The sequence below is a fragment of the Pipra filicauda genome, unplaced genomic scaffold (assembly GCF_003945595.2).
Source record: "Pipra filicauda isolate LSUMZ 115617 unplaced genomic scaffold, ASM394559v2 scaffold420_size638996_pilon, whole genome shotgun sequence".
In the NCBI taxonomy this organism is placed as follows: Eukaryota; Metazoa; Chordata; class Aves; order Passeriformes; family Pipridae; genus Pipra; species Pipra filicauda.
This window is the reverse complement of record NW_024104555.1, coordinates 458,774-474,266: the sequence shown is the minus strand read 5'-3', so window position 1 is coordinate 474,266 and position 15,493 is coordinate 458,774. Positions and strand designations below refer to the sequence as shown.

The 15,493-nt window shown below is 36.5% G+C and overlaps 1 protein-coding gene across 1 annotated transcript in view; it reads right to left on the bottom strand.

Moving 5' to 3' along the window:
- LMBR1 (limb development membrane protein 1) overlaps positions 1-15,493 on the bottom strand; it is a 72,763-nt gene that overhangs the window by 32,457 nt on the left and 24,813 nt on the right. The window contains exon 5 of the mRNA XM_027715501.2: positions 14,403-14,506. Within this exon, the coding sequence (XP_027571302.1) occupies positions 14,403-14,506 (104 nt within the window). The remainder of the gene's footprint in view (positions 1-14,402; positions 14,507-15,493) is intronic.

The following is a 15,493-nucleotide window of genomic DNA, read 5'->3' as shown; positions in this document are numbered from 1 at the left end:
ACACATTCTATGCATCTTGTGGTTTGTACAGCCTTACAGACACCTGACTTTCAGACTTCTAATTCTTTAAAACTCAATTGTGAAGACATTCAGTAGTCTTTAGTTTAATCCTGAGCTACTTATGCTGCCTGGAGCACCAAGCCTAGGGGTTCGTGTTTCCAGAAAAACCTAATTTTAGCAGGAATGGTTTTAATTATTCTAGAAGTGTTCCGACAAATTTTTAATTGCTACTCTGGAAGGTGTCATCAAAATCTTACCATGTTTCTTTCCTATTATGATTAACACAGATAAGTCATCCTGGATGACAAATAGCCAAAAGATATTAAAAACCAGTACATAGCCAAAAAAGGAAATCCTTCAGCTGAAAAGGCCAATGAAGTACAAATGGCAACAACAATCTTGAAGGGGTTACAGATGTCATACAAGAAATTCAGAAAGCAAAATTACTAAGGAAACCATCTCTCCTTCATCAGTACACTTGTGTTAAAGGATGACTATTATGCCACTTACAACACAGTAAGACTTTTCCTGCTGTGTGTGTTCACACATAATACTTAGAGACTGGTTTTACTTTGGAAGGGAACATGTGCAGTGATAGTTTCTTACAACTTTTCAATAAGGAAAAGGAAGAGCTCTTGATAATGGAGACAGTAAGCGCTGGGCGTTTTTCTTTCCATTTGAAATTCTGTGACTACTTTAAATTATATAAATGTGTATATATATGTATTATATATTTATATGTATTATATAAATGTATATATTTTGTATATATACAAAATGCTTTGCCATTAAGCTGGTAACAAGTGAAGACCTTCCTCTGGACACTGGTTGTCCACAAAGTTTCAGACATCTCACACAGCCAGTGATTAGCACAGGGATCTTTGCTGACCACAGTGACTTACAAGGACAGCGCACAGGCAAGAAACATCCTGACTGCTCCTCTCTCCATTAAGAGCCTCAAGTTAACTCTGGAAAGTTTAAAAGGAAATCTCTGACAATTGCCATTCTAGCAAGGCTACGGTAAAACATGCACCACATTCCAGGAAACTCACTGTGGAAGATACCATTATCTTCCAAGCAGTGACGCAACTCTGTGCCAGAAACTCACAGGTTATTTTTTGGGAAAAAAAAATAAAAGCAATCAAGCCATTTTTTGCCAATTTTTGCTCTGCCAGTTGTGATTAGGAACACAAATATTCTTCAGAAATTTAAGCCTAGTTTTTAATGCCTTCTAATGCTTTATGAATTTTAACACATATGTACAAATATTTACCCAGAGTTCCTTTGCTTTAATGCTGATTGAATATATAACTGATTAAAAATAATTGAATGATTAAAAACTTTCAACATGTTATTTTCTCTTTCTGTAAGAGGCTAAATTCCTCGTAAAATCAAAGAGCTACAGCCCCACCCTTACCTCAAGAAAAAGCATTTCTTTGCTGGAACATTACCTGGCTATAGTGATTTTGATGAACATATTATTAGCTCCTATAAAATGGACATTTTTGGAGCTACATTGCCAATGTGGGACACGGAATAGCTTTTGTTAATTCCGTATTTTAATTTGGTTGCAAATTGTGCAGAAAAAAACAAAAAAAAACTATTATCAATGAAGTAAAAATTACATGTTACACACAAAACCAGAGAGCCCTAACTAGGTTTCTATGGTGCTGAATATTTGAACACAGTTCTGCTTGGACATCTTGACCTCTTGCAAGGTAGGTAAACATCACTTTTTACACCATGCCCTGACCCATGGGGAAAGCCTGGGAAACATTTCTGCAGTCATGGCACATTTAAAGTACACATGAGACCCATTGTTTTCATGTGACAGTAAGGAGTCTTAGTAACCTCAAGATTTGTTCAGTGCAAGGCTGACTGCAACAAACACGCACACAAACATCTGCAGGAAAAATGGAGGCACTAGAAAAGTGAGAATTACAGTGGGTATGAGGTTGGGGATGTTATATATTAAGATCAATCACAATTTTAGCATGAGACACCCCCTCTTTCTCAATTTGGGGGCATTAGTGAAGAGATGAGCATCAAGCATTCCACCCATTTCTATGGTTAGACACCAAACTTAGAGCAATCTGGTTCCAACCTATTCAAGGCAGTGCAGAAAGACGTTTTTTAATAAGCAAAGGAGACCCATTTTGCATCAGGTAACATGAAACACTACATTAAGCACACAGATATTTAGTTATGGGGTCATTACCTTATGAGACTGCACAAATTCCTGAGTCAAACCCAGAAGCTGTAGTTCTAAGAGAACTCAGTTCTTTAAAAAAATGTAGGTGCTAATGACTCAGGACCCTCACAGAGTGAGTTAAGAAAATTTTAATCAAGAAATAATATATTCAGGCATCAGATTCAAGTAATCAGAAAAAATGTTTCCTTGTCCATAAAAGAACCAAATACTTCAGGCTGTAACCAGAACCAACTGTGTCTTCTCCCACACCACATCTTCCCTCACAGAATCCTTTCAGCCTGTGGGAATGTTAAGATTAAAGTGAGCACTTTTCATCACAACACAATACATATATTTTAAAGTTTATATTTATTTTCCACACAATACAAACAGTAAAAAATCAGTCATAAAACAGAAACTTTCAGCTGATGTCTGTGTTAGTATATTTTCCCAAATGGTTTCACAGTGGTTACCATTCTGCCAATGGAGCGAGAGGAGGCAGCTAACATCATTTAACTGTATAGAAGTTAACAGTAACACGGTGTAAGTAACAAAATCCAGAAATTTCAAAGAGAAACTAAGAACTGGAGAGAGAAAAACCAAATGAAAGTTAAAGGAACTTGATGGGAAAAAAAAAACATAATTAATTTTTTGGTACTGGCCAAAGAGATGTACCAATAAGTATTAGACCTATGCCTGCAGAGTTGGAAATGAAGGACCAAAATACCTCAACCTGAGGTCAAGAAAAAGATGTCTTTATTTAGTAGCCTGGTGGAAAGGACATCTATCCAGGATGCAGTACACCCACTGGACTGACTCCTCTGCCAAAGAAAACTTAGGCTCTCCTTCAAAGTCCCAGAGGAGTATCAAACCCCAGTGTTATAGTATATTTTGGGGTCCATATCCATCAAACTTTCCTGTTGACACCACTGCACAGACATAACTCAGTGAAATAACCTAAGAACCAAGATGGACTCCTTGCAGACTTGTATCCTTGCGACTCGGATAAAAAACAGGTTTTTCCTCACTTTTTTCCCTAGGACTTATTTAATTATCCAATAGAACAGGGACTCCAGTGAGAATGATAATGTGGGATTCATTTATTGCCTAGCAATTAAGGCACTGTTTCAAATACATGGATTAAAATTATTTAAGGAAAGAGCATACCCTGGCTCTTCCACATCTAGGTATCATTCTTGTAGATTTAATAGAAATAGTACATTAGAAACATTATTCCTTCCAAATTTTGTAACAGAATATATAAAAATTTCTGAAAATAAGGAAAAGCTGGACAGAATAGCACAGAAAATGCAAACACACACTTGCTGGAATAAAATAATTACAGTCTACAGCTGTCAGATGTACACCACTACCCTGCTGCAGCCCATCCTAAAAAGGACAGATGCAGATCTACTGACACACAATCCAAACCTTTGGGAAATAAGAAATGAAAGGATAACACTGTAAAATGATGACTGTCCCAAGGTTACCCTTTCCCCCACAAGTTTGCTCTGCTGTTCCATTCTCTAGCCCAGCCCTCACTAATGGAGCTCTCAGATGCTCCATTCCTTCCACCTACCAAGTTTCCCAGACTTTCCAAAGCCACCTGCAACAACAACACGGGAGCTGTGGGATTTCTGACACTACGAGTCTCCCTCTAATCACTTACTTTTGGATCAGAAAGAATCTTTCCTGGTGGACTGGCGTGATAGGAAGATAAACACAAGTTTTCCAACATCTTTGTAGCTTGGCAGAGGATTAAAATAAGTAATGCAAAAGTATAACGAAAGACTTGGAATTCATGATTATACTTCTGGTAGAAAGAAACCCTGAAGACAGCTACCAAAAGCAAATGACATGGAGAAGCACACAGGCCACTTTTAAAGTTCTAAAATGAAGAAAAATAATAGAAAAATAAAATAAAAAAATTAAATTAAATTCAAAAATCCCTGAAGTCATGTCTGTTACTAACCCCCTGATAGGGTGAATAAGATAAGAAGAAAAGACACTTCTAGGAATTAGTCAAAGCACCAGAAAGTTGGAAGTTTCTATTAATAAGCTGGGAAACCCTTCTAAAAGCTACATCAGGGAAAAAAAAAAAAAAGTCAGGAGAAACTCATTGGTTCTCCCTCCTCCTTTGCTTTGTAAATTAAGTTGTGGTCTGCCTCACAAATCCTTACTACAGATGCATTAGTTCCTTCCTTGTGTTGTCAATTCAAAATAAGTAATTCTTAATACAGAACAATCCTTAATGTGGAGTATTTCTAGTAACACTAAATAAATAATACAGACTAAAGGTCTAAGTATCACATGGTTATCAGTATTAATAAAAGCCCGTTGCTTTTAGAAAGGGAATCAAAAGTGGTGTTTGCCTAGTAAAGTCACATTTAATAAAAGGAACTCTATTAGAAAAATGTTTAATGCCTTTCTACGATTAGGACACTTATATTAAACCTCTCCACTATCAATATAAAACTATATGGAAATTTTCTTCTCTGTGAATTAAAATTCTAATTATATTACATCTGTAAAGTATTTTTAAATTTTTACATAAATTAACAGAAACGCATGAATAGACTTACAACAGAGACAAAGTTTTTGCTTGTCCTGAACTGTCAGTGCTTGATGTTAATGAAGACTTAAATGAAGACACAGACTAATGTAAAAGTATTCAAATACTCAAATCTTAATTAAGAGATTTCTCATGCATAAACCAGCCATTTTTATAAAACAAATCACATTCTTCAAAGAGGAGATCAATTTAATGTTTCTTACCATTTAATAAGAGAAACTCAAACACTGAGATGGGAAGATGCTCATATTGCCTCTTGAAGCTTTTAACTCAGACATGTCAAATCCTTGAGGCACCTACCTGCCTTTTTCCATTGACTAAGAAAAGGGCCTTCTAGATCCCCTGAATTACAGTCATTTCAGGGATCCTGCATGTGTGAATACTTCCCTTCCAAAGGACGGTAAACTTTTCTAGTTTAAATGAAACAGTTACATTAATTTTATTATAAACCGGAAATAAATAAAAAAAGAAGAAATACATCTCAGGTTTTTTAAACACACATCTGTCATCTACCACAAACAGAAGGGTCTATAGAGGGCATTAAGAATGCTCCATCCAAACAAAATTTAAAAACTACTCATTTCTGCCTAAAAAGAAGTGTCTTAGGGAAAAAGTCTTTTAGAACACAGTGCTTCAGTTACATCAATGATAAATGAAGATACTCAAGTGTAGCATTGGGAGTTGTTCCATCTGCACACTTTACAAGTAGTAGAAGTATTTAACGTGTCTATTTTTGCTCATGCAGAACTCCGTAAACTATCCTAAAACCAAATAAAAACTGTAACAGAAAAAACCCCACTCAGTTTATTCACTAAGAGAGCGGCAGAGAAAATTATTCACATCTCATTCCATTTGCAGGCTTCCAGCTACACGTTAAGGCTTTCAGCAAAGAACTGTGGAAATTCTAGAAAGCATAAACACGCTACATACAGCACAAATGTGCAAGTTCAAGACGACGTGGGCGTGGGGAAGGCACAAAAGTTCAGCAATGCATCTCATTCCTGGCTCAGACGGGGTGGAATAACTAATGCTCCAGTGCTAGCTTCCAAAACTGAGCAGTTTTACAGACGACTCTACCTACTCATAATGTGTCACCTAATGCAGTTTCTCACAGTGTGCTGGAGAAGTCGTGGTCAGAAAACCACAGTTCAAAAGAACACATCATTTTCTTTGAGCAGTATTTTTATCCCAATATTACTAACAATCCTTGGTTCATCTTGTTACTCTAAAAATTTCCACAGTTCAAACACATGAAAACGCTGCAAGAACACAGACTAACCTGACACATTTTGATTTTCTATCTCATCCAGCATTATAGAGTTGGTCAAAAAAAGTAATTATAACCTAAACCCCACATACTGTGGCAGAAAAGCTGAAGCACTGTTCAGCTAACAACGTGGCAGCGAGGCAGGCAGTCCAGAAAAGCTATCCCAAATAAACTCTACCATTAGCTTATCTCCTGGTAGCCTATTTTTTTGTAACTTACACTGAGGCCTCTTTAAATGAAGTACATTCTAATTTATGGAAGCAACCTACTGACATTTAACTACTTCAATGAAACGGAGCACAGATCACATCTCATCACATCTTGATCCAATGTGTGCAACAACCAGCATCCACTTATTTCCCCCTCAGCTGTCCCCAGGTACAGAACTGTTACATATATTCAACAAACCACAGATCTCCTTATGCTAAAATAAAAAAGACAGATTTTTGCATATAATGTCCCCAACTGACTTAAGCAAGAAATCTTATAAAACCTTATAAAATATTTTACATACTTACAAAAACAAATTCCTAGTAAGCCATTATTCCTCATCAGACAAGTTTTTCTCTCTTGGCCACTGATTCTTGAATTTCTTTTTATTTCACTCTCATTTGACACATGGTGTGGCCTTAAGCTGATGAATACGTGCATGTTATTTATCTGTCCTGCACAGTCTTGCATCCTAAATGTCTAAATACAGACAGTTAGGTCAAAAAAACCTTATGCATACTGAAGTTGAGGCTTTGAATTATAAAAATTAATACAACCAGCATTTCCAACCTCTGTTGACCTACCTGTAGTAATTTTCACGTTCTTACTGTGTGTAATGCAAATTTTTCTTACACTCTTTGTGAAAGGACAGAAAATAGACTTCACTGCAATACTTTTTACAGATAAAGGTATTTTCATCTCACATGAATCTACAGTAGAGTTACATACTCCTGTCACAAGTTTGCAAAAGCAAGCTATACACTCACAAAACTCTTTTAAGACAAATTTGCTGATATATATCTGTAAAAGAATTTATTTTTCCTCTGCAGAACTGCAAATGAAGGACCCGGTAGTGTAGCTATAATTTTAACACATTTTTGGAGTTTAGTGTAGACACTTATCAATGTGAAATGCTAACAAGTATAGTAAACCTTCTCATCTTCCCTTTCCTGCCATTTTATAGGGTCTTCTCAAATTTAATATTAGATGGGCCTGTCCTCTACAATACAAATTACAAACCCAATCTACCTTTAGCCACGTACACAGCATTTCTGAGACTTCGGTGGAAGCAGGAAGCACATGAAGGTTCAGGATATGGACCATCCTTAATGCAAGATTTACCATTAAATACAGTCCTTAACTCTGCACCTTACATCTTACAGATTATGTTATGGGTTTGTGCAAATGTCAGCTAAGTATTTTTCTATTTTAATAGGGAGAGGGAAAAACCCTGAACAAGCTGCTTGCCAAATCAGAATCCCAGAATAATCAGGATCTGCTTCTAAACAACAACAAACTCTAATAAATTTTAAGTGGTGTCATTTTAAAGGACTTCAGTTTAAAAACTGGATTTCATATCTGAACTTGAAATGTTAGCTTATGTCAAAAATACAAACCCAAACAGCTGCCTTTGATGTGACTGATTAAACAACTTTTGTCTCTGGTATCACTAATGGAATGAGTAAATGGGTTGTAATATAATGTATAATAATTCAGTTACATACTAGTAAACATTTCATACAGATCAGAGCACTAAAGTCTCAGTTCATGTTGAATGATTTTATAGACAAATAAATATGAGCTTAAATGCCAAATAAACATCCACTGTTAACAGGGTACCTCAAGACTGTTTGGAGAACCATTACACACAGTGGCCTGTGGGTATTGCAGCCAGAGGGACATGCAAGCACAGTTAAATGCTGTTTGCAAACAGGGTTCAAGATCATGCACTCTCCAAATCCCCTTTCCAGCAAAATCAAGGTAAATTTTAAAAACTGACTGGTTTTAATTAGAGATAATTTCATATTGGAAAGTAATTCCAGACCACTTATTTGCCAGTATTTTGCCATAAAGAAACGCTCTCTTTCCATGGAAAACTGCTTGAAATAAGCAAAAAAGGTTCTGAAAGTAAATACTTCAAAATTAACTTTAAATATACTTCCTACATTGGCTTCGTCACATCCTGAAAATATATTTTACAGTGTTCTACACCTATAGTTGTACCAGAGTTTTACTGGTACAAATAACAAAGCTCCTGGAAAAATACAGAAATTAGAATTTCCGTACACACCGAGAAAAAAATTCAGCAGGTTCACTGTTCACTGTACTTATTACTGTGTTTAGTTACTTAGAGTTGCAAATACAACGCATTGCAACCTAATACATCAGACACTGAAGCTTAGTTCAGTCTTATTTCGTGGTGACATGAATAGGAAAAGTCATTGCTACGGATAGAGTGGATCAAATCAACTACTGAGGAGATGGAAGACATACACACACTGGGGTTGCTCAGCAAACTAAAAATAACTTACTTTTACAGCAAAAAAGCAGCTTCAAAAAATGTTAATAATGGTATTTCTGCAAAGCTTCAATCTTTCACCCTCTCCCCAAATAAGTAATTTTACTTGTAAAACATATTTTTAAAAGTCATGCTCCAATGAAAGAGGCGAAGGGAAGAAATCTGTCTTAAGAGCAAAAACCACTGCATTTCACATTTGGAAAGGAACCTACACCCCACATTTTACTTGCACAGGCTGAGCTGCCACTGCTAACTCAGGCAGGACTTTGCAGCCACCACAGCCAAATCTTTATACAGTAGCAAGCACTACACAATAAATGTTCTGAACACTGGCCCAGCTCACCTGCCTTCAGCGTATGAATAAACTGCTACATTTTTAAGTGGTGTTTTTATTAAAATAAACTCAATGAGGATTTGGGAAGAGCTATCAAGGAAAGGCAAGCAGATGGAGAGACTAGCTGACACATAACAATAGCTGGTGAAATATTACTCTTATTTTCTGTAATAAACACCAAGATCAAAACATTACGCAAGTTAAATTTCCTTGAAAGGTTCCCAGCAGGAGTTTTCCTTTTTGTTTGTGCAGTACACGATTTCCTCTCACCCACAAAAAACATACCAAGAATGTGCATGTGCCACTAACACTAAGCAGCACTTCCTTAATCACTCATTTCCAACAATTTATGGATGATCAGTGGCAAAAACGAGCAAAAATAATGAAAGCATGCAATGAAAGCTCATTGAGACAAACCGGCTTGGACTTCCTACTCATTTCTGTGTCTCTTTAAGATGGGGATCTGATACAAATTAGCCACTGGGAAAAAAGTCATCTGGTCATAAAATACAGTACAGGGTCACTTTTATGTAAGTTTGCCAAAAGGGACATAAACCAGGACAATTTCAAACTGTGACACAGGATAGAAGTATATTAAAAAAATCTTTGTTCCTCCTCCATTGTGCTGTCATGTTGCTCAGCTTTATAGACATTCTGAGCACCAGCTCTGGCCTCTTCGCTTCCACCTGGTCTACCTAATTAATTAAGCAAGGAAGTTACCTCAAATTTTTGTACTATTTGTTTTTACTATCATGCACTTCTTTTGATGTTCCAGGAGTTAACCTCTTAATCCACAGACTTTGTGTGTTGTGTTCTGAACATTTTGGGATGTCTGGATAATTTGGATAATTGGTCAGGATGTTGCTGTCGCTCATGTTAAACTTTATGCTATGACTTCAAGTTCAAAGATCAGTATTAAGGTAAAATACTTCATAAAGCCTTTTTAAAACTCTACACTTGTGATTATACAATACCCAGTTATTCCAGTTTGTCACAGTGGTTAGGTTGCACTATTTGTATTTTCTTACAAGGAAATTACTCTTAAACATCTTTACCTTTGTCAACTTCAAATACATACAAATTTTTGCTGAAGTTACATCAAGAGAAAGCATATTTTAAAGGTCAAGAAAAGGTATAGCAATTATCTCCTCAAAAATGATTGCCTCCTTCACACAGCAGCACACATGTAATTTTCTGTACAATCTGTTATTCACACATGGAAACATCAGCACTGTGACCTACAGATGCTCAGCTGCAAATATCACATTTTTTCTTTTTGGAGGGAACGATAAAGAATGAGGTTAATTCTGACACAAAGAAACACAGCTGACATCTTTGCTTCGTAACTACTACAGAATCTGAGCACATCACTGACGAAGAACTGAAAGGTTATCTAAACAAGGAACATAACTTTATGCGCAGACTATACAAAGGAAGACAAGGAGAACGTAGAAAGATATGAAACCGCTTTTAATACTGATGCAGGAGATCAAAGTTACATCAGGTAGTCCAGTAGCTCAGTTAATGCACTGGCTAAGGTGTAATGTAGCACTGTGACCTTCAATTACTTCAGTAGTTTTGAAAAACTAAATTCACGTATGTGCACAAAAATACACGTGTCCATACACACATATATGCACATACATGTCTGTATATCATACACCTCCAATATTGTTTTTCTAATTATTGTTCTGATATCAGAAATCTGCAACTGCCATTAAATGGAAACAAACTAGAGCAAAGAGCAGCACTTAAGCTCTTTAAAAGGGCATGGTCAACCTCCCTAGGCCCAAAATGCCCTTTTTGAATTAACATAGTGGTTTTTTATTAAAAACTAGGCAAGGAATCAGTCTGAATTTCAGGAGAGCACTGCATCCGTCCGTGGTGAGTGTCTAATTTCCAAATTTCTCTCCTCTGCACAATATGCAAGCCCTTGGTTATTTTAAACTGTTGCCCTGGGGAATTAAACTGAGTCTATAAGGGGGGCCATGTGCCATTTAGAAAGTATACTAGCAGCCAAGAAAAAAAACCTTAGCAAATTGGAAGATGGTTAATCAAACCCATTCTGATTCAGGAAACTCAAACAGTTAAGAGAGCAAGGCTACAATACAGGAACATGGAAAGAAAGGTTATACAAAGCTTTAACAGCAACCTATGAGCTATTTGAAATATCATAGCTTGCAAAAAAGTCACATTACAGTCAGTGCATAAAATCAGCTCTTATAGCACAGTCTATGATAAACACTCAAATAGATGGCTAAAAACTTTGGGGGTTAGGTCCATATGTGATAATAACTAAAATTACTGTTGCTATTTCATCTGAACAAAGACAGTCATTAAAAAGTAAAAAAATCTGTTCCATTTCAGAAATGAACCTCTTTTAATAATTCATTTTCAGAACTTTTATCAAAATCCAGCCAGTAATTCATATATGAACACGTTCAAATAGACATCTCCACTGTGCACACCTAAATCTCAAATGATCTATGTAGTCATTATAATGAAGGTAATTCAATGACAAATCCAAGATGACTTGCATAAAAGCTTCCATGGCAGCAGTCATCCAAATTTTGAGCTGAGTTGGGTATCTAGAATCAACTGCTTTTACAACTCCCAACTGAAAGATTAAAGATTACATATCCATGCCAAATCTCTTTACTGAATGTCTTTACACTTACAGTAGCTTGCTCTTCTCTTAAATGCTGCAAGTTTTGCCAAATGTATGAAATGTTCTTTTAAATTGAGACCACTGAAATCTTGATTTTTCCAGCGAACAGTAATAGCATTTGAACAATGTTTTATCTCTCTGGTCTATTAGTTTGATGTGATGGATGACAAAATACAACATTTTTTTAAATTTACACAAAATAATTTGTTAAAGTAACAGAATTCTACAAAGCAATCATGGTCTCAAAATAATATCTGAAAAGAGGTAAGAAATATAACAAAAATCTACAGGAAGTAAAATAAGATGGGAAATACCCTTCCTTCCCAGATTCTAGAACTGAAAAACCTACACGTAATCCCGAGTTTGATTAATCATAAATTTTCCCAGATTCTAAGTACCCAATTACGTGATGTAATATTGTAAAATATATATAGTAATTATTGCAACTAGAATTGTTTATCTGCATGAGCATCTGAACAGAACAGCACATTCAATTTTAACTACCAACTTAGTCCAGAAGTGACATCTGCCATTTATTTTCCAACAAAAGTGATCAAAGACAAGGTATGTTCATATTAAAATAGACCACAATTTCTACATCTTCACCATCGGCCTTAAGGCTCACTCCAAACTGATCAAACAATTCAGTATGTCTGCATCCATTTTGGATACTTTGAAATAGAGCAGTCTGGTAGAACAGATATTGGATAAAGGCCTTGAGCACTTATACCAGGAATCACATTTGGCATCTGGGATGTTCCAAAAACATCGAGAAGTAAAAAAAAAAATTCCAAAATTGAGTTCACTCCCCTTTCAAAAGGTGAGTCTTAATACTAAAATCTGATCTCATCCACCCCATGAAAAAGCCAAACTACTCTAAAGCAGCAACAATCACCTTTTTACTGACAACTGAAAAAGATTATGGTTCTATCTCATCTGGATTTACAGATGCTTCCCAGTTTAAACATGTAATGGTCATCTTATTTATCTTGAATGGGATTTATTGATAGCCACTATCACTGTTACTATCAAAGTTTCATGTAAAGTGCAAGTTCAATGTATCCAGGATACATAAAGTATCTGTTGGAGCCAAGAGAACTCTGCAAGTCAAGGGGACACACCAGAATGATGGTACCCGGCACACTAATGGAGAGAATCCTTGGTTTTGTTGGATTGCAGGAGACACAAACCTCACTGAAATCAGTTATTTTTTTAGAAGATACATATTAACAATGGCTAGATACTTAAAGGAAAATGGGGTGGCCTCCACACAAAAACTGGAAGGACAAATGGAGTTGCTAAAAGTTCTTAGGCCTGTAGACACCTGAAGTGGAGGAAGAAGAGAGGAGAGTGTTTTCCAGCCAAGTGACAAAAGGAGTTAAGCACAGTAGCCCATCATCAAACTCCTTTAAAGTTGAATGCATTAGTTTGGTCATCCAAACTCGTAGCTGAAGGGCCCTGGACACACATCTGCAGTTTGGTCAATACATGGCAAAGACGCGGCATCATCAACTCAGCACAGGCGATGCCAAACAACATTTACACACCAGCAGGGACCAGCCAGGGTGGTGTTTTCTGCCACAGTTGTATTGCTCAGTCTCAGTAATATCTCCCAGTACCTTGAGCTGTGGAATACAGTTTTCGCTTCTCCACGTTGTTCTCTCAAATTAAAATTTTTCTTAGAAACTACTGCATGAAGGATCTGTTTTCTCTCTTAAATGAGCCCTAAAATCCCAACTTGAATGCAGCACTTCAGTTGAGTTTTCCCTAATTCCACCAAGAGCAAAAATGGCAACATCACTGCCTCCATGCCAGTTCCTGTCAATGCAACCAGGAATTACATTTTCCTTCCAAACACAATTATGCCCCTGTGGCTTTACATGACATGCCATCCATCAATGATTCATAGTCTTTCATATCCATCTTTAATTCTTTTCATTTTCCAGACTTCAGATCACTTTCCAAGACCCTTTGCTTTCTGAGAACTGTCATCCAAAGGGAACAGAATTCCCTCAAGTGTAGTATCATTAAAAACAAAAGTGTAATCATTTGGATGATAAAGATTAATGGAAACGCGCTACAATTGGTCCCCAGACAGTCATTCCAGTTTAATCTATTTGATATTTATGATTTGAAATTCATTTTGATGTGCCTCCATTATAGTAATTTTTCACTGTAATTCTTTAGTTCACATATTAACACAACTGTTATCATTCTATTACTCAAAAACTGCTTTGCCAAGTTCCATGCCTCACTGAAATACTTGGCTCTCTTAAGTATATTCAACTAAGTTGAATATTTTAGGGTATTCTTTACCCATTTAAGACAGTTTTCTTAACATATTATTTAAATATTGACCATACTTGAATCTTCTTTGGGACACTTGGAATTTTAAAATTTACAAATCAAGCTTGTCTTCACAGGATCTGTTATTTAATCATCTTTCCCATTAGCAAGAAACCTGTCCTGCTTTTCCTTGTTATGTTATTTCTAGTGTACTTATTGAACCTTCTCTCCTTTTACCATCCCCCCAAAAACCTCATTTTCAAAAAAAACTTGACTAAACCTCATTTTCCAAAAAAATCTTGACTAAATAATTTCATTTAAACAAAAACAAACAAAAAAAACAACCCAAAGAGTTAAGTCATCTTCTTGGTCTCAGTACATGTAGCTTTTCAGGATACCTTTTTCCCCCACACAATGGCTTGTGCAAGACTGTGCAGCCGTATTTACACCTTCACATAAGCACACACATCCCAGAGCCAAATCCTCCCAAATTTATAATTTCAGTTTCATCAGAAAGAAGAGCTGAAAAGGAAATATATACTGCAGTTACTCCATATTTAACAGTGTTTTCCTACCTTTTTTAAGCCAGCAAATCCTTCTGATTCCAGAAAGAAAAACGCAAAGGGCATCAACACAAACAAACATAGATTTGAAAAAAGAGAAGCAAGATTCCACAAACCTGCAACAGACAAGAAAAAGTTTACATTATATGTTTCTAAGGTTTAAAAGTTAAACATACTACATTTTCCTCCCTTATATATAACAAAGTAGTATATATACAAGTGCTAACAGCAGCCAGGTTTTTATGGATACAGTTATTGGCAGGTCATTGCTGAAAAACATCTGTTTCTGTGTAATGATCTTCAAACAAAAATTGGATACCAACCTACACAGCAGCAAACATCTGAAACCATGGACTACTTCCACAAAATCTCATTGAAGGCTCTTTAGAGAACTGTCTTCAAAGTTTTCAGGACAAAAGTATTTTACTGTTATCAGTGAATCTCACAAGAATCAGTTCTGTGTAATCACTTCCTCCATATTTTTTCCAAGAGAAACTCCGACAAACCATGGATTTTAACATGAGCAATACACAAATGCCATTGTCACCTCCAAACCAGAAGATAGCAACAACAGCCTTCCACTGGCTCAGTAGGCAAGAGGAGAGCAGTAGATGTTGTTTACCTCAACTTTAGTAAGGCTTTCAATCATCTATAAGTCCCCTCACAGTCTAATTTAAGAAGTAAGGTCTAGATAAGTGGACTCTGAACATTGGATCAGCTTCTGGGCTCCCAGGGTTGTGACCAGCAGGACAAAGTTAGGCTGGAAGCCAGTCACCAGTGCTATATAAACCCCAAGGAGTTCATGGTGGGTTTAACATCTTCATCAGTGACCTGGGTGATGGCAGAGACCACATCTCCAGCAAGTCTGTTCAAGAGAGAAGAAGGGGAAAAGCAGTGTCCTCCTCTGCCACTCCAATGAACCTCAACAGGCTGGACAAATGGACAGAGAGCAGAGAAGAGCAGACTCAGGGAGATTTTATCAATATGTAAAAATATCTGATGAGGGAGGAGGAAAGGAAAACAGAGTCGGATCTTCGCAGTCGTATCCAGTGAATGGAGAAGAGGTAATGAGCATGAACTGAAAAACTGGAAAATCTACTTTG